Below are 27,245 nucleotides of genomic sequence, written 5' to 3' on the forward strand. Positions count from 1 at the left end.
TCTAGGGTGGCCAAGTGTTTGGTTTTCGACTGGAACGCCCAGTCAACAATGGATTCTGGCAGCTCCAAGTCGAGTCAGCTAAGGCAGGCTCCCTGCTTGCACGAGCTCCATGCAGCTCCCAGAAGGGGCTGGCAAGCCTCTGCAGATTCTCGTGCTGTCCCTGCTCTGAGTTCCAGATGTGCAACTCCCACTGCTCAGGAATTGTGGCCAATTAAACCTGCACAAGCAGCACCAGCAAGCAAAGGCAGCACACAGAACCCTCTGGCTCTCTGCCTCGTAATCGGACATGCTGGCTGCTTCCAGGTAAGCCCCACCTGAAGCCTGTGCCCTCACACCCTCCTGCATCCCCTGAGGCTCCTCTAGCAGTCAAACTTCTTCCCAGACCCCACACCTTCTTTTGCACTCCAACCCCCTGCCCTAGCCCAGAGCCCTTCTTCCATGACGAATGCCTTATCCCTGGCCTCACTCTAGATCCCAAATCCCTAGCCAGTGTCTGCACCCCTCTACCACACCCCACCCTCCAGCCTGGTCAAAGTGAGTTAGATCGAGGGAGGGTGGATAGAAGGTGCAGGGGATGAGGACTGTGACAATGGATGGGGCACAGGGCAGGGCTAGGGTGTTCAGTTTTGTGCTGTTAGAAAGTTGGCAACCCTACTGCTACCTGGATGCTGCAGTAATGCCTTGTGCATCTCAGCCCTAGTCAGCCTAGGGAAAATGGCTGGTGGATCCTAGCAATAAGGAAAACTACATAATCCTCCCTCTGTCCCTAAGACTCCCTTGTGTGAAAGTGAAGCAAACGCTCTACGTGGGTGAAAGGAATGTGCGAGCAGGAGCTGCATATTGCTGAAGGAGTTGGGGAATGTGTCCTTCAGAGATCATTTGCATGAAAATGCAAAGGTGTGCATATGTAATACCTTGTAAACAAAGCCTGGTGAGAGCAGGCAAAGCAATGGGATTTTGTCTATTGTAAATAACACGTTGCTGTAAAGTCACAATTTATGCTATCGCCCAGTGTAAGAATTGTGAACTCTCAACAATGCTGGAAGTTTTGTAGGGGTACAGGGCAGTCATCACTACTGTGTGAGATATGGATTGCAAAGGGCTCCCCCCTCAAAGCATTGTGAGAGTGAAAAAAAGGGGAGGAGGCATAGTGGTTCAGCCAGCTGACTGGAAGCCTTTGGGCTATACAGCTATAAGACTGATTTGACTAGTTCTCCCCCACAGTGTTCAAAGGTAGACTTAAAGATGGGTCTATAGTTATTCTATGAGAATCCATCTTGGTGGCTACTGAGATGCTGTGGCTAGGCCCAGAGCTGAATGCCACTATAAACTGGAATTACAGGATTTTGCCTACAGCAAAACCCAGAAGACAGCAGCAGGTGACTGGCGGATAGCTGGTAGGAGGAGAAGCAGGCGGCCAGCAGGCGTGACTGGCAGTTGGCCAGTAGGAGAAGCAGCAGGTGGTTGGCAGGAGCAACTGGCAGCTGGCCAGTTGGGCAGCTGGCAGGAAGCAAGCAGAATGCTGGACCAGCGTAAATGCAGCATTGCCTCAGGTTCAATGAGGGAATGCGTCAGGGTTATGTGTCATGGCCTACACAGACTGGACCGAGTTGTAAGTGGGGCATTTGAAAGCGGGATACAAAGAAGGTTTGGGTGTATGGATTGGCTGTTTACAGTATTGGACTGGTGAGCCTGAGAGGCAAAGGACATGGCTCAATCCATTTGAGCTGAGACAGTTACCTGAGGGTTGGTTATGAACTCTGGGTGTGGTATTTCCCCAAGCTTATGCCATATGATCTTTCTGACTCTTTCATTGAAAGTTTCTTTTCTACACTCAGACTCTGTGCTTGTGACTGGAGAAGCATTGCCTCTCTGAGGCACCCAGGGGTGTGTGAATTTCCCAGGCTACTGGGTGGGGGCTCGAGCTGGTTCTGTGCGAGATGGATGAAAAGGAACCCCTAGATGTGGAACCCAGCTCTGGTTGCTACCAACTCCTTCCAGCAGAAGGGTTACATTTACAATAGCATAATACCCATATTGCCTCAGGGCACCAAACCACTTCTTCTGTGTTTGGGACTTCTGAGAACTGAGGCAGGATTTCCTCATAAGTCTATACATAAACTGCTCCCTGGTAAAAACTATTGGAGGAGACACATAATATGGGAATGTGACAGGTATGGCAATAAAATATGTGAAATAGCTTGTTGTCTTATGTACTTAGCAAAGCAAAACGACTGTAAATTTCCTTCCTTCAGTGTTTCCTGACAGGAAGCTTATTAATATTTGATGCATTGTCATAAAGCACATTTGAATAATTCTGACACTGAACACAAATAAATGGCACCGATGGCTCTACTTCATAAAATTTCTTCCATGGCAATACTTACAGCATGCAAAACCTGTAGAAGCATGCATTGGCAAGCAGGCAAACACAGGAAGCTAAGCAAAGTCACGACTGAAGATGCAGAAATTGAGAACAAAAGGAATAGATAAAACACTTTAAAATTGCTGCTCTTTTGCATGTACAGATGCTGTTTAGAGATCTTTAAAGAACTGTGGTTTATGCTATGCAAGACAGAACAGCTAAGGTGCAATGAAATTTGTATTAAGTCACGGAGGTTCAGTGTGTCCAACTGGGTTGCTTTTTTCAAGGCTGTGTCTACAGCACGGAACAGATTTCTAAAAGGAATACTGCCTACACACACCTCAACTGATGCTTCATCTCCACTGACATCATTTGCAAAATGTTATTCCACTGTTTCAGTGTGCCAGGCTGCCAGATTTCAAAGAGCTCTGACTTGAATGTACGGCTTACAAGCCCCACACAGAAGTGATGTACCGTTGTTCTGCGTGTGGTGTTTGAAATGTGCACGCCCAACCTGTGAATGAGCACATAATGAGAAAGTCACAGATTTTGCCCTGGGGTTGCACAGCAGCAGGAATACCGGGAACTGATGGTACTATATTCTTGTGCAACTGTGCCCCCTGCACAACATGAACAGTAGGGAGGACACTGTCCATGACCCAATGTCTGACACAGTGATTTGGAGGGGAAAATAGAAAGTGCAACCAACTGAAACTATTGTAGTGGCAGTGCCATTAAAATTAGATAGTCACTGTTTTATGCAAAATGTTCATGTCCTTGCAAATTATTAATGGGAGCAGCCTTCCAAGCCCCATTATTCTGAGCCTCTTAAGTAGCCATTCAGATTGTGTTTGCACTGTCTGATATAACCAAACAAATGCTGTTAAAAAAAGCATTAACTGATACAGTCTCTTTTAGGCAAAGATGATCAGTTTCCAAATTCTTACTTACTGCTTAAGCTTGGGAACTTCCAGGCCTAGTTTCCTTCAGTGATATAGGGACATAAAATAACATAGTATGCTCTCCTATGATTGGCTTCTCCTCCATCCTGGCCATGCACACATCTAGAGTGAGGCAAACTATATGTAGTGAGGAATTTATTCCTTAAACAAAGCTCGTTGTTTCTGATAGTAAATGGTTCGCCAAGAGATCACAGTTTCCCCATATATGTACCTATTCATGGTTATTTGCTGTATATGTTATGTTAATGTATTTCAGTGTATCAACTAATCAAATGCTATTTGCTACAGGTACTGCCCCAAATGCAAATTTTTTACAATTCTAGCTATTTTGCATGGCTACATGACATGTTCTGTTCCCTGATTAGATTGGTTTAAATCTTAAAATCAGATTTCCAGTGTGAATTCTCAGAACAATAGACTCCTAATACACTTTCTGTGAATATTCTGCCATATTCATTTCCCATGCCAGTTTAGTTCCTTTGCTAGAATAGCTGTGGGACATGAACACAAAAAGAGGGAATGAAAACAGTCGGAGAATATAATTCAAACACTTGAATTAATGCTCTCAATTTTTTTAACACGACTTTCACACCCACATACACACATTTTACACCTTCACTGAGGGCAGAATTCTACTAGCAAGGGTTCTCATTTCATTAACAGTGATATGTCTAAATTATTTTGCTTTGCCTTGTGAGACAGGTCAAGAGGGATTTATTTTCCTTGCCTGCTCAGCAAACTTACTGATAGGCCTATCCCTTTAAGTGCTGTTGCTCTACTTTTGAAGCAGAAAACCTGCAAAGAAAGGCGCTTCATTAAAAATACAATAGCTGGCACCTCCCAGAGGCACAGAAAAAAGAATATTCAGTGGGTAAGTAACATATTATAAATTATAATTGAGATTCAACTCTCCAAGGGAGAAGGAAAGGTAACTTGTCAGTTGCATTTCTGAAAATGGAGCAGGAGCTTAGACAGTATAATGATATCATTAAGAAATGTCCTTGCAAAGCAAGCAAAATTATAATATGCTGTTTCTTGAAAACCATGGGAGTGCTTTATTGTTCTGTCAGTGGCAGTTCAAATTGCTCAGTGACCCCACTAACAATAACTGTAGTAAATTGGAGGGGTGAACTTTATTGAATAGTTAATTATGTGTGGGTGTATGAATAATTATCACAGTTATTGATGTGGAGGGCACTCAAGGTTATGCACCTTGCACATGTTCTTCCCCTACTGTTTTATTAAAAAACTCACCACTACTCCTGGTAGATGTTTATTGTAACAGTGGGAAAAGGTGAGGACATGAGACTGAGATCTCAAGGCAGGAAAAAGGAAAGAAATGTATGAGACCATCTGTATAGATATGGTACAGAAGAGAGCTGGGCAAAAATATCTAGCAAACTGTTTTATTAAAATAAAAAGAGAAAAAAAGTGCGTTATCAATTGAAGAATAATAAGAATATCTCCCTTTCATGGAAGATGATGACTTTTCATCAACAAGCTGCGTACCCATGCCTCCTGAAATTGTAGTTTGGCTGCCTCCTGCTCCTTATTCCTCTGTCCACCAGGTTTACCAGTTGGACAGTACCGCTCTTGATGCAAACTGGCCAGGAACTCCCATGATGTATCATAGTTGCTCATTAAGAGGGCAGACCATGGTGCATCATGGGATATGTAATTTAATCAAGGAGCCCGTATCATGCAAGCGAATGGGAATTTGCCAAACCCCATGAGGCAAGTGACAAATGTTTGGGTTTCAGACAAAAGAAAAGATTGGGTCAGGACTTTTCCATGTGGAAAAAAAAAATTCTGACTAACTCTATAAAATATACGCACTGAGTAAGTAACACTAACTAACAACTCTCCTTTCCCATTCATTTTATTTTAGGTAAAGTGCAGACTCAGAAGTCCTTATCATGTTATGACCTGATTCTTATTGCCTTATTTGCATTGAATAGCACTTTACTTCTTGAGTGGTCCCACTGACTTTAGTGGGACTGCTCGTGGAATAAGGTTTTATTCCTCTAGAGTAGGATATCAGAACCTGTTCTTCATATATTGCAGTAAGAAAAATAGAATTTATAGTACGATACAAAATTACAAGATAAACTAGAAATGGTTATACTATAGTTCCAACAAAGTTTAAAGTTTAGCTCAGTGGAACTGCTCTAATTTACATTAACTGAGTACTTGTCTCTAAACTTGGGATATTAAAGCTTAATCAGGATGAAACTGATAAATTAGAGACTTATCACAAACAGATACATTTCGTCCATTTTCTTTCCAACTTATGATTTTGGTACCAATACATCTCCTTAGTTCAAGTTCTTATTGATTTATCAGTCAAGTTTTATACTTTCAATATAATTATAGAATTGTCCGTAAAACTGTTATTGACAATTCAGTTAAAGTTCCAATGGGAGACAACTATTTAACTACTGACATGTCAGTTAAAATTTGCCTTCATAAATAACTACACCTCAGAATCAAGCCTGCTTCCCACATCTCATTTACTAACACTGAATATGGACTTACTGATTCAAAGCTAGTTCTAATTTTGCATAGAATTTATCAGTGGTTTTAACCGTAGGTAATTTGCAATTCTAATCTTAGTTTATAAAAAGCTATGGCGCTATCCTAAGCAAATGTTTATACAGCAGGAAACTCTTTGACTCATCATAATTGATGTAAGCTTCTGTCTTTTGCCTGACAACCTTTCGATTTTGTGACATCCTAATTCATGTGTAAGTTAAAATATATCTTGGCTGTAATTGCTCTAGACAGCTCCGCCTTCGTTCAGCTAAGTTTTCACTGCTTGTAAACTAGAGCTAATCAGACTATCAAAATGAAATGCAAATGATTTTTTATTAAACTTTCCTCATATTTTGCTCATGTCTAATGTAAACAGTTGGAAATAAAAGAAAATGAAATGGGTGTTCGGGTTGTAAAGCAGTTTGCAGTAGATGACCAATTTAGGTGCCTAAATTATATAACAAATAATAGACAAAATATGGTAAAGTGTTTAATGAGGTATTTACAAGACATGGGGTTACAGTGAGTCAGGAATATTCAGGTCCAGTCAGAAGCTGAGTTATACGTGTGGAAGGATTTTACTAGGGCTGAATGTGAACATTGGGGATTAGTTTGTTGGAGGCATGTGTCTCCCTGGGGAGACACATCCAGAAGCAGATAGCAAGAGAAGTACCAGAAACATGTGCCAGAGAGACCGTCAAGAAGGAAAGCATTTTGGGCACAGGGCTGGCTGAATGAAGGCTTGGAAGTTAAAACAAAAACTGACTTCTTTTTGTTTCATTCCCACTGGCTGTAACAAAGACTACACGAAATATGGTAAAGTGTTTAATGAGGTATTTACAAGACATGAGGTTATAGTGAGTCAGGAATATTCTGACAAAATATTTTTGTCAGAAAATGCTGATTTGACATAACCAATACTTGTATAGGAAAGGGTTGATTTCTACAGATTTCTTGAATTGAAAAAAGTCGTGTTTTTCTGAACACAGTGGCTATGTCTACGCTGGTCCCCAACTTTCGAAAGGGGGATGCGAATCAGACACTTCAGCAGATGCTAATGAGGTACTGCCATAAATATGCAGCACCTGAGCCGTGTCTACACGTGCACGCTACTTCGAAGTAGCGGCACTAACTTCGAAATAGCGCCCGTCACGGCTACATGGGTCGGGCGCTATTTTGAAGTTAACATTGACGTTAGGCGGCGAGATGTCGAAGCTGCTAACCCCATGAGGGGATAGGAATAGCGCCCTACTTTGATGTTCAACGTCGAAGTAGGGACCGTGTAGTTATTGCGCGTCCCGCAACATCGAAATTGCGGGGTCTGCCATGGTGGCCATCAGCTGAGGGGTTGAGAGACGCTCTCTCTCCAGCCCCTGCGGGGCTCTATGGTCATCGTGTGCAGCAGCCCTTAGCCCAGGGCTTCTGGCTGCTGCTGCTGCAGCTGGGGATCCATGCTGCATGCACAGGGTCTGCAACCAGTTGTCGGCTCTGTGGATCTTGTGTTGTTTAGTGCAACTGTGTCTGGGAGGGGCCCTTTAAGGGAGCGGCTTGCTGTTGAGTCCACCCTGTGACCCTGTCTGCAGCTGTGCCTGGCACCCTTATTTCGATGTGTGCTACTTTGGCGTGTAGACGTTCCCTCGCTGAGCCTATTTCGATGTGGTGCTGCGCAACGTCGAAGTTGAACATCGACGTTGCCAGCCCTGGAGGACGTGTAGACGTTATTCATTGAAATAGGCTATTTCGATGTCACTACATCGAAATAAGCTACTTCGAAGTAGGCTTCACGTGTAGACGTAGCCCTGATTAGTATAATCCTGGCCACGGTGATTCAAAAGTGCCGCTTTCGAATCGCACACTGCCTGGGTAGATGGGGGCCTTTTGAAAGGACCCCCCCCAGTCTTTGAAAGCCTCTTATTCCTATTTGACTTTAGGAAGAAGGGGCTTTCAAAGACTGGGGAGGCCTTTTGAAAGGACCCCCCTGTCCACATGGGCAGCGCGTGATTTGAAAGCAGCACTTTTGAATCACTGTGGCTAACATTATGCTAATGAGGCTCTGCACATTTATGGCAGTACCTCATTAGCATATGCCGAAGTGGCTCATTAGCATCCCCCTTTCAAAAGGCGGGGGCTAGTGTAGGCATAGCCACTCTGTTCAGAGAAACACGACTTTTTTCAATTCAAGAAATCTGTAGAAACCAATCCTTTCCTACACGAGTATTGGTTATGTCAAATCAGCATTTTCTGACAAAAATATTTTGTCAGAATATTCCTGACTCACTATAACCTCATGTCTTGTAAACACCTCATTAAACACTTCACCATATTATGTGTATTCTTTGTTATAGCCAGTGGGAATGAAACAATAAGAAGTCAGTTTTTGTTTTAACTTCCAAGCCTTCATTCAGCCAGCCCTGTGCCCAAAATGCTTTCCTTCTTGACGGTCTCTCTGGCACATGTTTCTGGTACTTCTCTTGCTATCTGCTTCTGGATGTTTCTCTCCAGGGACACACACACACCTCCAACAAACTAATCCCCAATGTTCACATTCAGCCCTAATAAAATCCTTCTACTCATATAACTCAGCTTCTGACTGGACTTGCATATGGCCTGCATTTTGTGGTGTGGGTACTACTGTGTCAGCTATCTATCTCCAGAAAGGAGCATAGCTGTCTTTTTACATTTATCCTGAATCGAATGGCCACCATCACTCACCAGATTCAATGAGGCTCCACCCACCCTCCATTGTGACAACGTAATACATCTCATTGACGTGAGTCTCAGTGTGCACCATAACCATACAATGTCTCAACAACACCGAGAAATAAGGTAAAAGCTTTTCTTGACCAGATTGGAAAGTTGTACGAATGTAGAACCCCTTCTCATTAAATGACTGTGTTGAGGCTTTGCCAATCTACCCATGGTTTGCAGTATTAGTTGCTGCACCAAGAAAGTTGCTTGGTGGCAATGCAGAATGTCTTGCGGGTGAGTAGGAAGAGAAAAACTTTTGGAAATTGAAAAGCAGTTGTCACAAAAGCACCTGTATTGAAATGTTCTGAAACTAACCAAGATGCTAAGATCACAGTTAATGTGACATAGACACATTTACAATCCATGGCAGGCAGGAAGTGTTAGGATTTTACTTGACTGTATATGTCCGTGGCACAGGGAAGTACCAGTTCACTACTGACATAAGCTCTGGTTTATTATTTTAATAGCTACTTGTATGAAAAGTTTGCTTCCTGGTTTTAAGAAACTGGCAGCCATAAGAATAAATATAATATTCTCGTTCAGTCTAATTCTATGACCAAGTTCCAGGGTAGGCTGAGGCTATACTAAAACGTAGTAACTGTGTCTGCTGAGCATGACATCTCCATCTTCTCTGTCTCAAGGCACACTACTGCTCATATAGCAGTCTTTTCCCACCAAAAGCCCAGTGCTGTGAAAAACCTCTGCCTGGCAAATTCATTTGTGCTGATAGATTCTAGTAAACAGTTAAATCTCATTTCCAAATAATAAATGTAAGTCTTCAAATTGCTGCACATTTCTTTATTGTTGAGCCATTTTGGCTCTCTGGCGATATCTATTTAGGATATCTAGTTATCTGCGTTTATGTTACATATAATGAGTAAATATCTATTTTCCTTCCCTCATATTTCAAAGGTGTCCTTGATTGATAGCTCAGAGAACACTTTACTCTTCAACATATCACAACAGTTCTGTAAAGAACAAGCAAACACATTTGTGGAACATTTCAGGATGACCTGTTCTAATGGTCATCATTGCAGATTTCATTAGTTGCAACTGCTCTTTCAGTAATTCAATAATGCAGGCTAATATTATCATGCACATTCCACGTGGGAGTTTCGGAGTTCAGCTTAATGAGCAAAAGTTTCAAGACTCTTTCAGGCCAATTTTCTGAAGTCTCGTGTGTAAATTGTGACTATAAAATACATTTGTGTGTGCATCCATTGTCAATGGGTATTTGTTTATCCAAGGTTTTGTGTGCCTACTATCAAATGAACCAGTTTGCATTTTAGAATTCAAAGAAGTTCTGAAGTCTTTTGTCAGAGCTGTATGGGAGGCAAAGAAAGGTATCTTCATCTCCATTACCGCACCTAATAAATTCTCATTGGTCAACATGTGAGGGGTAGTGAATAGCCTGGGGAACTTGGGGTTGTCTTTGTCCAGAAACAGTTGAATGTTTCTTACTGTGAGGAGCTGCCTGTTTTCTTTATCAGAAAGAGAAATCGTTTTTTGGTCAGATTTATGATCCCTGTGGAGGCAAAGTCAGGTCTGGTGCAGACGAATGTGAATCTTGCCTGTTTGATCATGTGTCATTGTTTGTGGAGAAACTAGAGCATGACCAGTGGCTGATGCCATGGCTTAGGGAAGCAAGCCCTTGCCATTTCCAGGCACCTCCTACTGCTAACTCTGCCCAGTCCTCTCCACATGTGGTCACTGGCCTTTGACTCTTCTCTGCCCAGGGAAGAGCTCTTGTGATCAGTGCAGCCCCAGCCTGCCCCAGAGCTGTGGAAAGCCCATGGGCATTACAGCTGCAGCCTGCCCTGGAGCTCCAGAGAGCACAGCCTTTCCTCTGTCCCAGAGCTCCAGAGACCTGGCGGGCAGCATGGTCCCCACCAGCTCCAGAAAGCCAGTGAATGGTGTGGCAGCAGCATGCACTAGTGCTGAAGTTCGGGAGAGCCGGCCGTCAGGTATGGCACAGAGAGGCTAAAGTAGCACCGTTCACGTCCCCAGTCAACAAGGCCTCCCCCCTGCAGCCAGGCTGCCAGCCCAGTGAGTGCTGAGAAAACAGACCACACGTCATGGACCCCAGCCAGCCTGCCCCAGCCTAAGGCACCACAACAGGAGGCTGGGGGAGGCAGCTTTGGGGACTCCAGTGGAGGATGAGCAAGGCCAGGGGAGGCAATTTGGGAAGGCATTGTCTTTCCCTGGTAGAGCAGGAAAAAAAAGAGTCATGCTGAGGACATGTGCTGATTCTATCTGTGGTTTTAGCCCCTTGGGACTTTGGCACAGCTGGTGTAAATTAAAGCTGCCTGAGATTGGAAAAAACTTACATATAGTAGCACTTGGTTCTCTGGAGTGCCAAAATGATCTTTAATTCACCTTTGCATGTTCATTCCCCACTATGGTATGTGCTGCTCAGCTGGACTTCCAGATGCTTTGATCATCCAGCTTTTGTTACCAAACTAATCATATTGAGATCACTTTTTGAGAGCCAGTTTTCCTGATTGTTCTTAAGTGTTTCATAGTGTTTCTGCAGAATGTTAAAGAAGCTGTCAGGTATCAGCTTATTGCTTTTCAGCGCTGGCTGAGTGATCGACATTAGTATGTGTGTGAAGAGCCACACTAGTACAGAGCAGTCACTGGAGACATTATATTTGCACATGGCAGAAGAAATCTCAGTATCTCCAGGATGACCATATTCAACGGCAGCTCTTCAGGCATCTTCAGAAAAGAAGTAGCACACTGATATCTTTATTTTGGCACTTGCCTGAGTACAACAGAAGGGCCAGGGCTGGGCGTCACTCTCAGGGCTCTGGCAGCATGTCTCTGGAAGTGGCTCTGGTGAGTCACTGGGGGCAGGGTATAGAGTGCCTGACTGCAGGGGTGGGGTTAAGCCTGGGGGTGGCTTGGGGCTGCAGAGGAGGGGTTACACCTGGGGGCAACTGGGGAGTGCAGGAGCTGGGAGAGTTAAGCCTGGGAATGGGGGGTCGAGTTTGGGGCTATTTTATGTTCAAAATATGTAAAACATAAACAAAACCCAGAACATGTAAAAAAATTGCCATGTGCCCCCCCTGCCCCCTGATGAAAATAGGTTGGACACATCTGGTGTAGTCCATTATTCTGCCTGATTGGATCGATGTATATGGGGATCAGTGGCTGCAGATGTTTACAAAGCACAAAAACCACTTACATATTTTGCAGATATGCTAAACCTTGAGAGTAAAACCTCCTGAGTGCTTTCATTTTGACTGCCAATAATTCATACATATTTAAAGGTGAGAGTAATTAAAAACTGAACAATTTACCAAGTTTCATGGTAGATTCTCTGTCACTAATAATTTAAAAATCCAGATTGGATGTTTTTCTGAAAGCTTGGCTCTAGGAATTATTTTAAGGCAGTCCTATGGCCTGTGTTGTAAAGGTCAGACTAGATTAGTGTTTCTCAACCTAGGTCCACCGAGGTCCACCAAGGGGTACATCACCTCATCTAGATATTTGCTTAGTTTTACAACAGGCTGCATAAAAACACTGGTGAAGTTAGTTTAGTTTAAAAGTTCATTCAGTCAGTGACTTGTTTTTACTGCTTCATATGCCTTACAGCAAAATGTAAATACAATATTTCTATTATGATTAATTTATCTAATAAGACGATTGTAGAAAGTCAGCAAGTTTTCAGCAGTAGTCTTCTGTGATATTTTTGCACTTTTTTGTAAGTAAGTAGTTTTTAAGTGAACTTGGTAACTTGGTGGTACGCAGAATGAATCTGACTCCTGAACAGGGTACAGTAATCTGGAAAGGTTGACTGGCACTTGTTCCTGGACCTCAGATCACCTTAGGACCATGTTTCTCAACCAGTGGTAAACGTTCCCTTAGGAGGTACATGAGAGAAGTCTGGGGGTACTTACAATTTTTTAAAGGGGTACTTTATAAAAAAAAAGGTTGAGAAACACTGGACTAGATGATCATAAGGACCCCTTCTGGCATGGAAATCTATGAATCCAGGAGCTCCACAAAGTTCTAACAAAGTACTCTTAGGCTGCGTCTACACTAGTAAGTCCTTTCCCAAGGTTTTTCAAAAGAAGGGGGCTCTTTTGAAAGATCCCATAGAGCATCTATCCACAAAAAGCTTTCAGAAGTAAATCAAAAGAATGTGCTGCTCTTTTCAAGATTGCTCTTCCTTTCACAGTTCAGGAAGAAAGCTTCCTTTCAAAAACTTCTTTCGAAAGAAGATGCGTGTAGATGTTCCACAGGCCCCTTCTTCTGAAAGAGCAGTCCTCATGCAGCCTGACTTTTCAGTCCCTGGCCTGTTCTTTCAAAAGAGTTGGGGCTGTGTGGACTCTCAAAAGAGCAAATTGCTCTTTTGATCCTCTTTTTTGTGTGTGGACGCGCTCTTTTGAAAGATCTCTATAGTGTAGACATAGCCATACAGCCCCTTTATTCTTCTATAGGGGCCTTGTTTAAATTTCAAAAACATCTGAAACAATTCAAAAGGGTTTTAAAATAATGACGACTGTGTGAAAATGAAAAACTTACTGAAACTATTTAAACGGTGACTCTGGGCACAAAAGTAAAGGGATAACCCTCACTAGAAAATTCTTTGGTTTATGTAAGGGCATTTGGCTTAAAAACTTCACAATGATTTTGTAATTAAAATGTGAGGATATTCTAAAAAAGTTCTCGATTCCATTATTTTTATGTCAGATGAATAGTCCAATACTGGTTGATGGCAGATTGGTAGATTACATTTTAACAAAAAACAATTTTTTCTTTTTGGCTGGGTGGGATGAACAGAATTTCAACTTTTGTTATCCCAATTGCAGAGTTTATAATTTCCATTGCAAAATGGAATTTTCTGGTGGCCTGCACAGTTTATAATACAGTCCCTTTGCTTTAATATTTTCTAGAAACATGGCTATTGTTTATTGCATATATTTATTGCAATCTTTGGCATGTTATTTTGAAATAAAAATTAAGAAATCATCCTTCACTAAGACTGGCAGCCTGTAGATAAAAAAACAAAATCCTTGCACTTTACAGAGGGATGTGCCATAAAATAATGCAGGCTCAGAGCTATAATAAAAAGCATTAAGTTAAGGCACTAGACTACGACTCAGACAATCTGGTTTCAATCCTGTGTAATTTTGGACAAATCACTTAATCTGTCTTTGCTTTAGTTTGCCGTCTGTAAAATTGTGGGTAATGCTAATTCCCCATAGCACAGGAAGGTGTTGTAATGATAGTTGTATAAATACTTGGAAGGGAGATTCACAGTGGAAACAACATCAGAACCTATATGTCCATAGAAACACCTAAATTTCTAGCTAAAGTTGTAAAATATTTGTGGAAATCAAATGTTAAAGGCCTTTTCTGTGAACATTCTCACCAGAAACCTGATTCTAAGCGTTATGTTCATTCTGCCCAGGAACAGAAACAAGGTGACCAAGGGGACTGTAAGGGGACATGCAGGCCCTTTAACACAGGTTCTGGATCCCACACTGGTTTGTTTCCAGTTCCTATCCAAAACAAAGGGATTATGGAGGGAAGAGGTTGCAGTTTCCAAGGCACATGACAACTGTAGGCCTCTGAGAAAAGCATGCTGGGAAAGCAGACAAAGACAGCTCTTTGCTATGAATTTGAGAAGACTGGGTGGGCAGGGAGTTAGCCGTGTACTCTCCAGGATAAAACAAGCTGGGAAAGAATAGGGTGTGGCTCATGTTTCTGAGGGAGAGACTGGACAAGGAGTTGAAATATTGGGTCTTTCCAGTGAAAAGCTGTGGGAGGCTGTGAAAGGTCCTGAGAGGACCTAAGAAGCTGGCAGACTTAACATAATATAGCCCCAGTAGGGGAACTTCATACAGACTTTATTACAAAGCCATCAAGTAGACAGAACCATGAAATGGGAACCAAAGATTTCATGAAGTATCCAACTAGGGGTATTAGTCTAATCAGCCAGACAGAGCCAAAGTATCTTGTGAAATCATCAAGTCCAGCACCTAGCACTGAGGCAGGATATAGCCCATCCCTGACAGATGTTTATCCAAACACTTAGGTAGGTCTGCACAGCAAAGTTATTTTGAAATAAAAGTCCTTATTCTGAAATAACTTTGCTAGCATCTACACAATGCAACTGTTATTTTGAAATAGGAGTTTTCTTTTTTCAAATTTGGAAACCTCATTCTATGAGGAATAGCACATATCTTGAAATAGCTATTTCAAAATGGGCACTGTGTGGACGGGGAAGAGAGCCTATTTTGAAATAAGCCATACTGCATCCACTGGTTCTGTTTTGAAATAGGCTCTTATTTGTAGATGCTGTATTTCGAAATAGCTGAGGACCATTCAAAATGCATTTTGTGTGTACCACCGTTATTTCAAAATAAACTATTCCAGAATAGTTTATTTCGGAATAAGGCAGCTGTGTTGACATACCTTTAAAAACCTTCAAAGGAGGGGGATTCGAAAATTTCCCTACCTTGCTGGAGGTTGCTGATACTTCTTGCCCCATCTTCAGGGGGCTTGGAGAACAACTGATCATGATCCCCTTGTAACATTTCTTTTAAAGCATGCTCTGGCCCCATTGTATAACGATGTTTTTTTCCATCTGGCTGTCTGTGCCACAATATATAGTTTTACCCTGTTCTTATTTGTTTACAAGTGTTAGATATACATATCACCCCTGAACAGGACCAAAACACAATTCAGTGTCTCAAGTACTATCATGTTTGGAGAGCTTCTGCAGGAAATTAGGGAAGCCTGAATGGCAGAACATTGATTCTCCCAGGGAGTCGTCCTTCCCTTATCTCTATTACCCCCAGGCCCAAATATATTTGTGAGTAGGATTCAGCAGTATATTTTCATCTTCTGATAAGCTCAACTGCCCCCCTTCTCCTTCATTGCCCTCCACATGTACAGCATGCTTCATATAAGGCAGATGTTGCTGGATTTTAATCCCCAGGAACTCTGATGGATTAACTCTCAAATCTCTGAACACTAGTCTTAATTGCTACAGTAAGTAGTACATGCCTCAGGCAATGATGATTTAGAGTTTAAATGAAAGCAATAGATAATCAACAGTAAACATCTGAAACTTGGGCTAGACTACAATTGGATGGTACTCAAATGATTTTTGATCGATTTTTCTCCGCCTTGCTTGCTGAGAAATATTATCCTGAGAGCAATGGTAAAACCCTACTGAGTGCATTCATGTGCAGTCACATTCCACATACCTGTAACCCTTCAATTGCCAGCTTGAGGATGGACGGTGTTAGCTTAGAGGCTTGCTTGAAGGAGAAATTGCTCCAGTCTATAATTAAAATGAAGCCATTTATCTGAAGCTCTTGATCTTCAATGAGAACTTCCAATGACAACAGAATAGCCCGTAGAATATCTATGAAGGAGTTCCTAAAGCCAAAACAGATAGAAAGGGTTGTAATTATCTTCCGGCCACAGGAAATGCAGATATGCCAGGGATTTTTCATGTAGAAGGAAACAGCTTATTTGTTTTTATGAAGTTCTTTACTGATACTTTTAAAATACCCTTCTTTTCTAAGATATTCCATTAGAAAACATATGCTCTACTTTTTGATTTGATAACTTCAGTTCAGTGATGGATAAAGGGGATCCTGAATTAAATCTCTTGGCATTTTGTGGCATACCTTGTAATAGATTTATTTTAGCTCAGCTATATTGAAAAATATTTGTTTGTAGTAAATGTAACAGCTTTAGGCTATCACTCTGCATAAACTATGATAACTAGAAAGTCCACAGAATGAATGAAACAAATGTGCATCAGGCAGATTTTCCTGTGCTTCACAAAATTCAAGTGTCTTTTCATTAAGGCCGTGGCTGCACTAGCAATTTTCTTCAGCAAATCAGGCCCTTTTTCAAAAGAACACTCAGAGCATCCACACACAAAATGTGCTCTTTGGGTCCAAACCTAAAAGAATGCAGCTTTTCTTCCGGAAGCCCTCTTCCACTCCTGGATCAGGAAGAACGACCCCCTTCGAAAGCTTCTTTCAAAAAAATCATGTGTAGATGCTCCACAGGCCCTTTTCTTTGAAAGAGCAGTCCTCATGGTGCTGGATTTTTCTATCCTTGGCCCCTTCTTCTGAAAGAGTGGGGGCTATGAAGAAACTCCCTATTGAAAGAGCAGATTGATCTTTCAATCCACTTTAGTGTGTGTGGACATGCTCTTTCAAAAGAAGATCTCCTGGAAGAGATCTTCCAGAAGATCATCTTTCAAAAAATCACTGTGTTGTAGACACGGCCTAATATTTTTGCTTGTTTGCTTCTTCCTTAGAATAATGAAGCTGGTGAAAACTAGAAACTAGATGTGATGAACACACACTCACAGACCCTGATAAATCAAAGGTCAGGTCTTCACATGATGTAAATCAAGATTCTTGCTGGAAGAAAATTGTGTAAGACCTATAGTCATTCACTTGGAAACAGAAATATAGCCTATAATTTAGGGAATACCAGCTGTACACTATCTGAAAATTTGTCCCCGGTATATATCCTTTTTTAGGTGGCACTGTCCTGGCCATGCATTTGCATGCTCCAAGGCATAGATACAGCTTAGTAACTCCACAGTACAGATAAGATCTTTGAGTAAGGAAAGTCCATTAGAATTTCAATGCCATTTCCGGAGTAAGACGGAATAAACTAGTATCAAAGCACAGGTTATTTTTTTAAAAGAGACAGAGAACCCTAAGTTATCAACCTGACAAAATAGTAGTCAGATGGCTAAAACACATAGTGCATAGAGCAAGGGTTAGCTTTATTAAGAGAATTTGCTTGAGCTAGCCATCCTACTGAATTTTTACATTCCAACAGCAATTTGTCTTCATTATAAGGAGAAAAACCAAAAAACAGGCAGGCAAGTCTGTACCCAACATGCATAAATTACACATTATAAATATCAGAGGATCTCTAAGAATGTGGGAAGGTTTAATTTTTTGTGTAATGCATTTTAGCCATTGCCCAGCTCATGTGGTTCAAGCATAAAATGGAAAATAACAATAAAAGACCAAAAGTGGAACTCTGAATTAATTAGTAGAATGTTGACTGCAGGAGCTCTGTTATTTCAGGGAAAACGATTAGTAACTTCTGTAGTTATGAAGGAAGAAGCGATAAATAGACAGACAAATAAACACTACATTTTCTTAACATGTAATTCTGGACTGGGAAAGTTTCTCTAGTAAACAATGAGAACGAATCTCTCAAGAATATAGCTTAATCTTGAGGGAAATGATTAGGTAATGTAGGGGTGCAATAGCCTTTGTTATCTTTGCACTGTATTTTTAAATTTCTAAGAACTCAGCCCACGTGGAAAGATGGCTGCCATATTTTTTCCAAAGTTGATACTGCTGGTGACAGGGAGAGAAACACTGTTCTGTCTCATGGAAATTCTAGTTATGTTTTCTCTTGCTGTTTTCTATGATCTCTCTGAGTCATTTTACTGTGAAGCTGTATTTTTTCTGTTTTTATTAAACAAAACAAAAAAAAATGGAAAGCATTGTTTTAAAGTGGGCTTTTGCCTTTACTACGTAACACCAAGGGCAACTCTACTTGTCTGTCAGAATTAAATTTCACCCTGTCAGGATTAAATTTCACCCTTAGTTTTGCTTGCACTTTTGGCAAGTTTTGATCTAAAAATTTACAATTTCTCCTTTGAAGAACCTATATCTTGATGACTGTTGTATTCTGTTTTGTTGTAGCCCTGACCTGAAAAAGAGCTTTGTGTAAGTTCCAAAGTTTGTCTTTTTCACGAACAGAAGTTGGTAAATAACTATATGACTTTATCTTGTCTGTCTAATATCCTAATGAATTATTTTCTGCACATCTTTGCTCCCACTTCATAACATAGTGAAAATACCTTTCAAAGTATAATCACGAGGGCCACGTGATAATTACAGAACTTGCAGATGACAATGGGATCAGTAACAACCTCAGTTTGCGAAGAATGTGGGTTAGGTTTTCTTGGCATTGGGTATTAGCAGTACCATAGCAACAGAAAGGAGACTACTGTGACCCTAACCAAAGAGTACCAAAAATCTGAGTTGTAAATTCAAACTAAAGGCAGTGCTTTCCTCAGTAGTGGAAGGCTGCAGCACAATAGTAAGTTACTTTCTGTCTCATCTGAATATTTATTCTATTAACGTTAAGGATCCCATTCTCAAAGAACCACCAAATATACATACCACATTTCCCTCTTTATAATTTTTGAAACACATCCAAAAATGATGGCCAGGTCCATTTGGCAGCCTCTCTTGTGATAATTGAGATTTACCTTAATTGTAAGCTTAACTGTAAAAAGTGAGTGCCAGTTGATAAAAGGTCACAATAATGTAGAAGAATAAATGTTGAGGGGAAGAAGCTATGAAATGGAAACAGACTGAAGTAGTCCAAATAAAAAAGTCCTTCAACATAATTCAAGGACTGTGATGAGATCATGCTGGTGATAAAGAAAAACGTGGAACCAGAAATCAGTAAACAAAAATTGAAGTGTTGGTGGTTAGGCTTAATTGGTCCACAAAATTATGAAAGGGAAAGCTATTCAACTCATCAGTCCCTTTGGAGATCCTTAAACAAAGAGACTTTGGAGGGAAAAACCTGAGCTTCATCATCATGGTTGCCATCATCACTCCAGCCTTTGTCATCCTAATCCTGAAAAATGTCCTGACTAGATTGTGCCAGATAACACCACCACATCTATTGGTATTGACTGCATCCCAATCATCATGTAGAATACAGGGCTCCATTCCCCCCTCACCCTGCCCATCTATGCTTTCCTTTCCTCGCCGCTTTTCTTATCTATTCTAGTCCTCTCTCTTTTCCTTCAGTCTGATAATAAACTGGTCCTATTGGCAAAGACTGCATATTTTGACATCCTGCTGTAGGCCTGTGACTAGAAAGAAGCAGCTAAAACCAATGCTCTAAATAGGTGATACCAATTTACCAGATCCTGAGTGATTGACAAGACTGTGTGGTGCTTGTGTTTTTCCAGCAGTGAAGTAGCAGGTGAGAATCAGCACCAGCTGCAGAAGCAGAGTTTTTTTTGTCTCTGATGTTCTTTTATTTTCCTTTTGCCCGTGTTTACCTTTTTCTGTCTTATAGGAAATGGGGACCTTGACAACATGGGGACTGGACTTAACAGCAACAAGGATAGCTTCAGTTTCTCTGAGGTAACTACTTCTCTTCTCTCCACAAAAGATAGTTATTACCATCTTTAGTATTCTCTAAGGCTACTCTGTACTACAGAGATCTTTTCAAAGAAGCCTTTACAGAAGACCTCTTCCGAAAGAACGTCTTTCAAAAGAGCACGTCCACACACAAAGTGGAGCGAAAGTGCAATCTGCTCTTCTGAAAGACAGTGTCCACACAGCCCCCACTCATTCAAAAGAATGGGCCAAGGACTGAAAAATCCAGCACTATGAGGACTGCTCCTTTGAAAAAAGGTGTCTGCAGAGCGTCTACATGTCTTCTGTCAAAAAAGCTTTCAAAAAGGGGCGCTCTTCCTGAAACAGGAAAGGAAGAGTGATTTCAAAAGGAGTGCTGCCTTCTTTCGATTTACTTTTGAAAGAACACTTTTTGTGTACAGACACGTGGCAGGATCATTGTAAAGAGCCCCTTCTTTCGAAAAATCTTTCAAAAGAACTTGTTAGTGTAGACGCAGCTGAAGAGACTGGCAAACCAGAAAGTTTTTTTCCTTCTTTTTCCTTCTTTTCAGCTAAAAGGAAAAGGAGCCAGGGAAGCTGTTAAAATAAAGCTGTACTTAGTACTTTACATTTCAAATGAACTTCATTGAAACTGTTTAATGGTTAGACCTGGTGACTCAGTTCTGTTAACACCTTAGGCCCATATATTCCATCCAAATTAACGAAACGCTGCTTAGCAGGAGTTAATCAATAATCACTTCAGACAACCATGAGCGTCCAATAAAGGAAAAGTAATTTTGCCTTCAGATTCTGTGTCCTCAATTCACACCACATAGGCATTCTTGTCACAGAATGGGAGGGCTGGTTTAGCTCATGGTCAGCACTCCATAAAGTAGCACCTTTCTAGCAGGAGACATTGATTTGGAAAGGGTGATCACTAAGGTGACCATATCTCCCTGTCCCAAATTTGCCAGCCCTCCCCAGGAACCCTGGGGAAGCAGCAGGGTTGCAGCAACTCCACACACTCCCTGTTTCCTGGAGGCTTGAAGAAGTGACTCCCACTACTAGCTGTGCCTGTGCAGCTGCTGGTGGAAAAGGTCAGCAGGGAATGGCCTCAAATACAGGACAATGAATCCCTTTTAAAAAATAAGTAGAGGACACCTTTTCGGCAGCCCAAATACGGGACTATCCCACCAGATATGGGATGGAATGGTCATACTAGTGACCATGATATGTTGCTCATGCCTCCTCACACTTTTGGGACTGTTGTCGGTATCAAAACAGAAAGGGGATTGTAGGCATCTTGTACAATCATTTCCAGGTGGATTTTTTCTGAAGGTGGGAGCTCTTTACATTGGGTTATGCCAGGGGAAAATCACAGAATCATAGAATCATAGGGCTGGAAGGGACTTCAGGAGGTCATCTAGTCCAGCCCCCTGCTTCAAGCAGGATCCAACCCAACTAAGTCATCCCAGCCAGGACCTTGTCAAGCCGGGACTTAAAAACCTTGACGGATGGGGGATTCCACCACCTCCCTAGGCAACACAAGCCAATGCTTCACCACCCTCCTGGTGAACCAGTTTTTCCTAATATCCAACCTATACCTCTCCCTCTTTAACTTCAGACCATTATTCCTTGTTCTGCCATCTGACACCACTGAGAACAGTTTCTCACCCTCCTCTTTAGAGCTCCCCTTAAGGAAGTTGAAGGCTGCTATTAAATCACCCTCCAGTCTTCCCTGCTGTAAACTCAACAAGCCTAAATCCCTCAGCCTCTCCTCATAGGTCTTGTGCTCCAGTCCCTTAATCATTTTTGTTGCCCTCTGATGAACCTGCTCCAGCATATCCACATCCTTTTTATACTGGGGGGCCCAAAACTGGACACTATTTCAGATGTGGCCTCATCAGTTCTGAACAGAAGGGAATAACTACTTCTCTAGATCTGCTTGAAATCCTCCTCCTAATGCACTCTAGTATGCCATTAGCCTTCTTGGCTACAAGGGCACACTGTTTACTCATATTCTGCCTTTCATCCACCATAACCCCTAGGTCCCTTTCTGCTGTACTGCTGCTTAGCCAAGCAGTCCCCAGTCTATAACAATGCTATGGATTCTTCTGCCCCAGGTGAAGGACTCCACACTTCTCCTTGTTGATTTCTTTTCGCCCAATCCTCCAATTTATCCAGGTCACTCTGAATTCTCTCTCTACCCTCCAATGTATCTACCTCTCCCCCTAGTTTTGTGTCATACGCAGACTTGCTGAGGGTGCAATCCAGTCCCTCACCCAGGTCACTAATAAAGATGTTGAACAACACCAGCCCCAGAACCGAGCCTTGCGGCACCCAGCTTAAAACCGACCGCCATCCAGATATTGATGGAATAATCCTGCTCTGAATTTAGTCCCACATTGGCCATTTTAAAAACTTTTAATGGTCATCACTGTGGGAAGGCACAAACAGGGTTATACAGTGTGCAGAAATGGGTTGGTCTCCTAGTACTGGCCAGGAAAGCTTCCTTTACAGAACATATGTCCTAATGTGAGGCAGAGTAATTTTAAGCATGGATAAGAATTACTTTCACAGTACATGTACATGCTTTATTTCAATTCTAAATCATACTGAAATGTTTTTCATGACTGGGCCCAAATTTTTCTGGGTACATTGGGTACTGAAATCTAATTTAGGTACCTAACTAACTAAATGGCAAGATTCTCATAGTTACTGATCACTTAAGTTACTTGTTCAATAGTTTGTCAACTGATTTTGTGAGTCTGGGAGGATATACCCAGCATTTTCCTACATACTGTCACACCCTCTCTACATATTTACATACTGTAGGACATGGCATATATAAAACTGAATGCTAGTGCTGTTTCTTCTATTAAGTGAGGTACAGGCACGCATGAAGGCAGCACACTGACCTGCCAGTTGGGTTCTTTGCAAGAATGCAAAGTCAATAAATGCAGACTGTCTATGGAAATCATGCGAAATGCCATCTGAGGCTCAAGCCTTCATCTACCTAATCTTGCAACTTTCATGCAAAGCACTCAGCTGTTTCATTGAGTTACATCCAATTTCCTGGGAATCTACCACTTTTGTTACTTTGCTTAATTTTCCATTTGTTCCCAGTTTGACACACGTATGAAAAGGGATGTAAATTGCTGTTACAAGACAGGGAATTACAATACACTATGTTGCCTCAGCATGGTGCCTACTTCTGCCTGCCACTAATGAGTTACCAAAGATGTGCACGTCTCTCAACAACAAAAGCCAGTCAGCAAACAAACAGTTTGGCTGAATAGCAAAGGTACCATAAAGGATGTCTTCAAGCCAAACAAGTATCCTTAGAAAATGGGGAGTTAATTCAATGGAAGATAGAAGGAACAATAGCATGATGGAAAAATGAGAAGGACTTAACTAAGGGATTTTGAAGATAGATTAGTCAAATTGATAAAAAATAAGATATTAATTATAGCAGAAGAAAGCCATCTGTGAGAAAATTAATTGGTCAGTGAAATACTGTGGTCAAAGGGAGTTAAGCGCAACTTGAAATCGCACATTTTGAGGGATCACTGTGCTTATATGCAACCATGTGAATTGTTTTGTTGACTTGAGTGGGACATAACCTGATTTCAATAGACTACTTGCATGTGTGAAGTTGAGTATATGCTTAAGTGTTTTGCTGCATTAAGGATGAGGTGACACAACTACCATTAAGGATGAGGTGACATAACTAGTAACAGAAATATGCAAATTTTCATTCTAATCTGCTGCTATACCACAGAACTGAAGGATAGCAAATGCTGTAGATATCATAGCCAACCAAGCTTTTTAAACCTTAATTAGCGAGTTATAAAACTCTTAAGTAAATATGGTACAATGGGGACAACAGTTTCTGTAAAGGAAAAGTTTATTTCCCTAAGACACTTGAATATGTAACGCATCTCAACAAAACAGTGGTTAAAGTACAAAGAGATTAAATGAAGGGCTAGCTCAGTGGTTTGAGCATTAGCCTGCTAAATCCAGGGTTGTGAGTGCAATGCTTCAGGAGCCCATTTAGGGGATTGCAGTAAACAGATGTCAGGGATGGTGCTTGCTCCCGCTAAGAGGGCAGGGGACTGGACCAGACTAGATGACTTCCCAAGGTCCCTTCCAGCTCTAGGAGAAGTGTGGGTGTGTATTCAAAGTTCTGATCCCATTTTATAGATTTCTTCACTGTTAAGTTAGTGAAGAGGCTAGGTAGTATGGAAAAAACAAAATTTTGTCATGAGTTAGAAACTAGCTAACAGACCAAACAACTAAAACCCCACCACCAACACGTATAAATGGTCAATTTTCAGTTTGGAAAAGGTTGACAGTACACTACTAAAAGGGTCCCCACTAAGGTTGTTGATGTGTAATATGTTTCCTTAAAGAAGTGAAGAGCAATATGGCAAATTTTGCCAATTCTCCAGAATGATTTAGATTAATCAACTCTAAAGAAACTATGAAGGGAACTCCAAAGGGACACAAAAACATGAGGTGAAGGAGCCACACCCTGCTAAGTGAAACTTAATGCAGTTTGATCTGCTCAGCCAGAGGGCTGGGATGTGCCTTTCAACAAAGAGTCCTGGTGATAACTGTATAGCTCATTTATAAAGCAATTGTCATCAGCTGATAAAAAGTGTGGTACCAAAAGCCAGGCGTTATTATTTATTATGGTTTTATTATGTAGTTCTTTTTGCTATTCATGGAATATCAATGAATGGGCCAATTTCTTTGGAACTGTTTATTAGACGGAAAGGCCTAGCTGTTTGTGCAAAATTTAAATTGTTTTAAGCTTAAATTGTGTGCAAAATTGTGTTAAATTTCATGTACCTTTATCTGTGACCCAGGTGACCGAGGGGATTAGTATTCTGATTCCTCAATTTTGTTTTTGCATCTTTGACCCCAGATTTGCAAATTGTGGACTGATGTACATACAGCATGCCTCAGCGACATAAAATGAGCTCTCCATGGGACTGCAATCAGTTCACGCGTTGTAACAGCAGGACCAGAGCTCTTTGGCACACAGATTGTTCTTATGTTTGAACCACACTCAGTCCAAACTGATTGGAGCCATTGGAAACAATGGTAATATAAATAAAGATTAAAGATAATGAATGTGAACAGATCTCTGGAAATTTGTTTCAGTTTTTGACCTTCAAAATGTGTTGGTTGGTTGTGATTGGTCATCATTGTCCTGTTCAAAAGATTTCAAACAGAATGGAAGGATAAAAGTCTGGTGTAATTTAGATAATGTATCTTCAGAAATAATGAATACTCAGACAGAAGACTTCGCAGGCAACTCATCCATTGGAAATTGTTTGTCCAAACTATCCCAGATAATTACAAATTATGTATATACTGAAAGGTATTGTTACATTTGTCAGCAACTCACAGAGGAAAAGTGCCAAATTCACAATCAAGATTATTCATATCAAATGTTTTAATTAGCCCTCATTATTTCTTCATGGAACCAACAACTTAACTTTAAATCATTTTCTCTCATCTCCTGAAAAATATGAGCAATTTAGTAGCACACACAAAACAGAGTTATCTTACTGCAGTACAAGTTTTTGATGAACATCATTTTGCCCATCAGAGTAAATGGAAATTTGCCCATATCTCTACAGACCCAAAAACGGAACCAACATTAAATTAGCTGGTCTTAACTCCAATTTACTCTTTTCTAACATTGCAATTAGTTAGATAAGACTGTTATTGTATATAATTTCCAGGCAGGAATCTCTAATGGTTTTGTTCCTGTAACTCAGTTAATTTCTCTGTTCAGCATTCATGCAAGAACATAAATATTGTTCTTAGGAAACCACAGATCCAGGAGAAAGGGATGAAAGAGGTCAGCATAGTACCTTTGTGGGATCCTTGGTTCAAATCGCTATGGGGTAACAATGAAAAGAGTTTGGTGGGCTAAGATTAGGCTCTAAAGAATATTAGTCCATGTAAAAAAACTACCACATAGTTTAACATGATTAAAAGGGGACAGATTCCCCGCACAGCTCCTGATTGGCTTTGAATTCCTCTGGGTATATTTCCTTCCACCCACAAGCAAAAGGAATCTCTAAGGTTTCCCAGTGGTGTGAAATTATTCAGAAGAATTGCATAGTTATTTTTCTTATCTTTTCTCACAATTTGCATCTGTTGGTGAATGCTGGTTAGATGTACAGAAATATTCATCATTTTAGATTTGAGCTTGATGTCCTTTTAGAAACCTGTGTTCTCTTTTTGTGGCCTTTTGACACCAATTACCATTTCAATGGGATTCCATAGCAACCAGTACCAAAAACAAACAAACAAACAAAAAAACCCACAACACCCAAAAACAAAAAACTCAACCAAGCAAAATCCCACAGGATCACATGATTTACTTTAAATATTATGTTACAGATCTCTTCCTACACATGATTTTTCACATGTGGCCACACATATCAACAGGCAGGCTTTAGGGCTTTAATGTGATCGTATTATGAGTATAGAGGTCGTCCACGAGTTCGTTTACCTCGGGTCCACCACCACTGACACCCTGTCCTTGGAGACTGAGCTAAATAGGAGGATCGGTAAAGCAGCCACAACTCTGTCCAGACTCAATGAGAGAGTGTGGCATAACAACAAGCTGTACACTCACACCAAAATGCAAGTCTACAGAGCCTGCATCCTCAGCACCCTCCTTTACGGCAGTGAGACTTGGACCCTGTATGCCCGCCAGGAAAAGAGGCTGAACGTCTTCCACTTACGCTGCCTCAGGCGCATCCTTGGAATATCGTGGAAGGACAGCGTGTCCAACGCTACTGTCCTTGAGCAAGCTGGAATCCCAACCATGCACACCCTCCTCAGGCAGCGGCAGCTCCGCTGGCTTGGCCACGTCCACAGGATGAATGATGGAAGGATCCCAAAAGACATCCTATATGGTGAGCTAGCCTCTGGCAAAAGACCTCCCGGACGCCCCCAGCTGCGCTTCAAAGATGTTTGCAAGAGAGACCTCAGGGAAGTAGACATCAAGCCAGACAGCTGGGAGGACCTGGCAGACGATCACAGCAGATGGAGGCAGGAACTATACAAGGGCCTTCAGAAGGGCGAGTTGAGGATCAGACAGCTAGCAGAGGAGAAGCGAGCCCACAGAAAGCACAGCAAGGACCTGCCAGACACCCATTACATATGCAACAGATGCAGCAAGGACTGTCACTCTCGTGTGGGTCTTCACAGTCACAGCCGACGCTGCAAATGAGGATGCCAAATGGAACTATGAAGGGTGCGATCCATAGTCTATGTAGACTGAAGGATGCTACTACTACTATTATGAGTATGCAGGGTAGTGGGGGATGCAAGAATCCTTCTCGTGCACACAAGGGCCAATGATGCTTACAGTCTCTGCACTTGGGGGCGGGGGAGCACAGGAACTGTGTCCACAGTGAAACTCTGGAATTGGGAATTATCTCAAAAGAATAC

The 27,245-nt window shown here is 41.5% G+C and overlaps 1 protein-coding gene across 1 annotated transcript in view; it reads right to left on the reverse strand.

Annotated features, from left to right (window-relative positions):
• CLVS1 (clavesin 1) overlaps nt 1–27,245 on the reverse strand; it is a 112,184-nt gene that overhangs the window by 63,504 nt on the left and 21,435 nt on the right. The window contains exon 2 of the mRNA XM_074985762.1: nt 15,831–16,005. Within this exon, the coding sequence (XP_074841863.1) occupies nt 15,831–16,005 (175 nt within the window). The remainder of the gene's footprint in view (nt 1–15,830; nt 16,006–27,245) is intronic.

This window comes from Carettochelys insculpta, chromosome 2 (assembly GCF_033958435.1).
Source record: "Carettochelys insculpta isolate YL-2023 chromosome 2, ASM3395843v1, whole genome shotgun sequence".
Taxonomy (NCBI): domain Eukaryota; kingdom Metazoa; phylum Chordata; order Testudines; family Carettochelyidae; genus Carettochelys; species Carettochelys insculpta.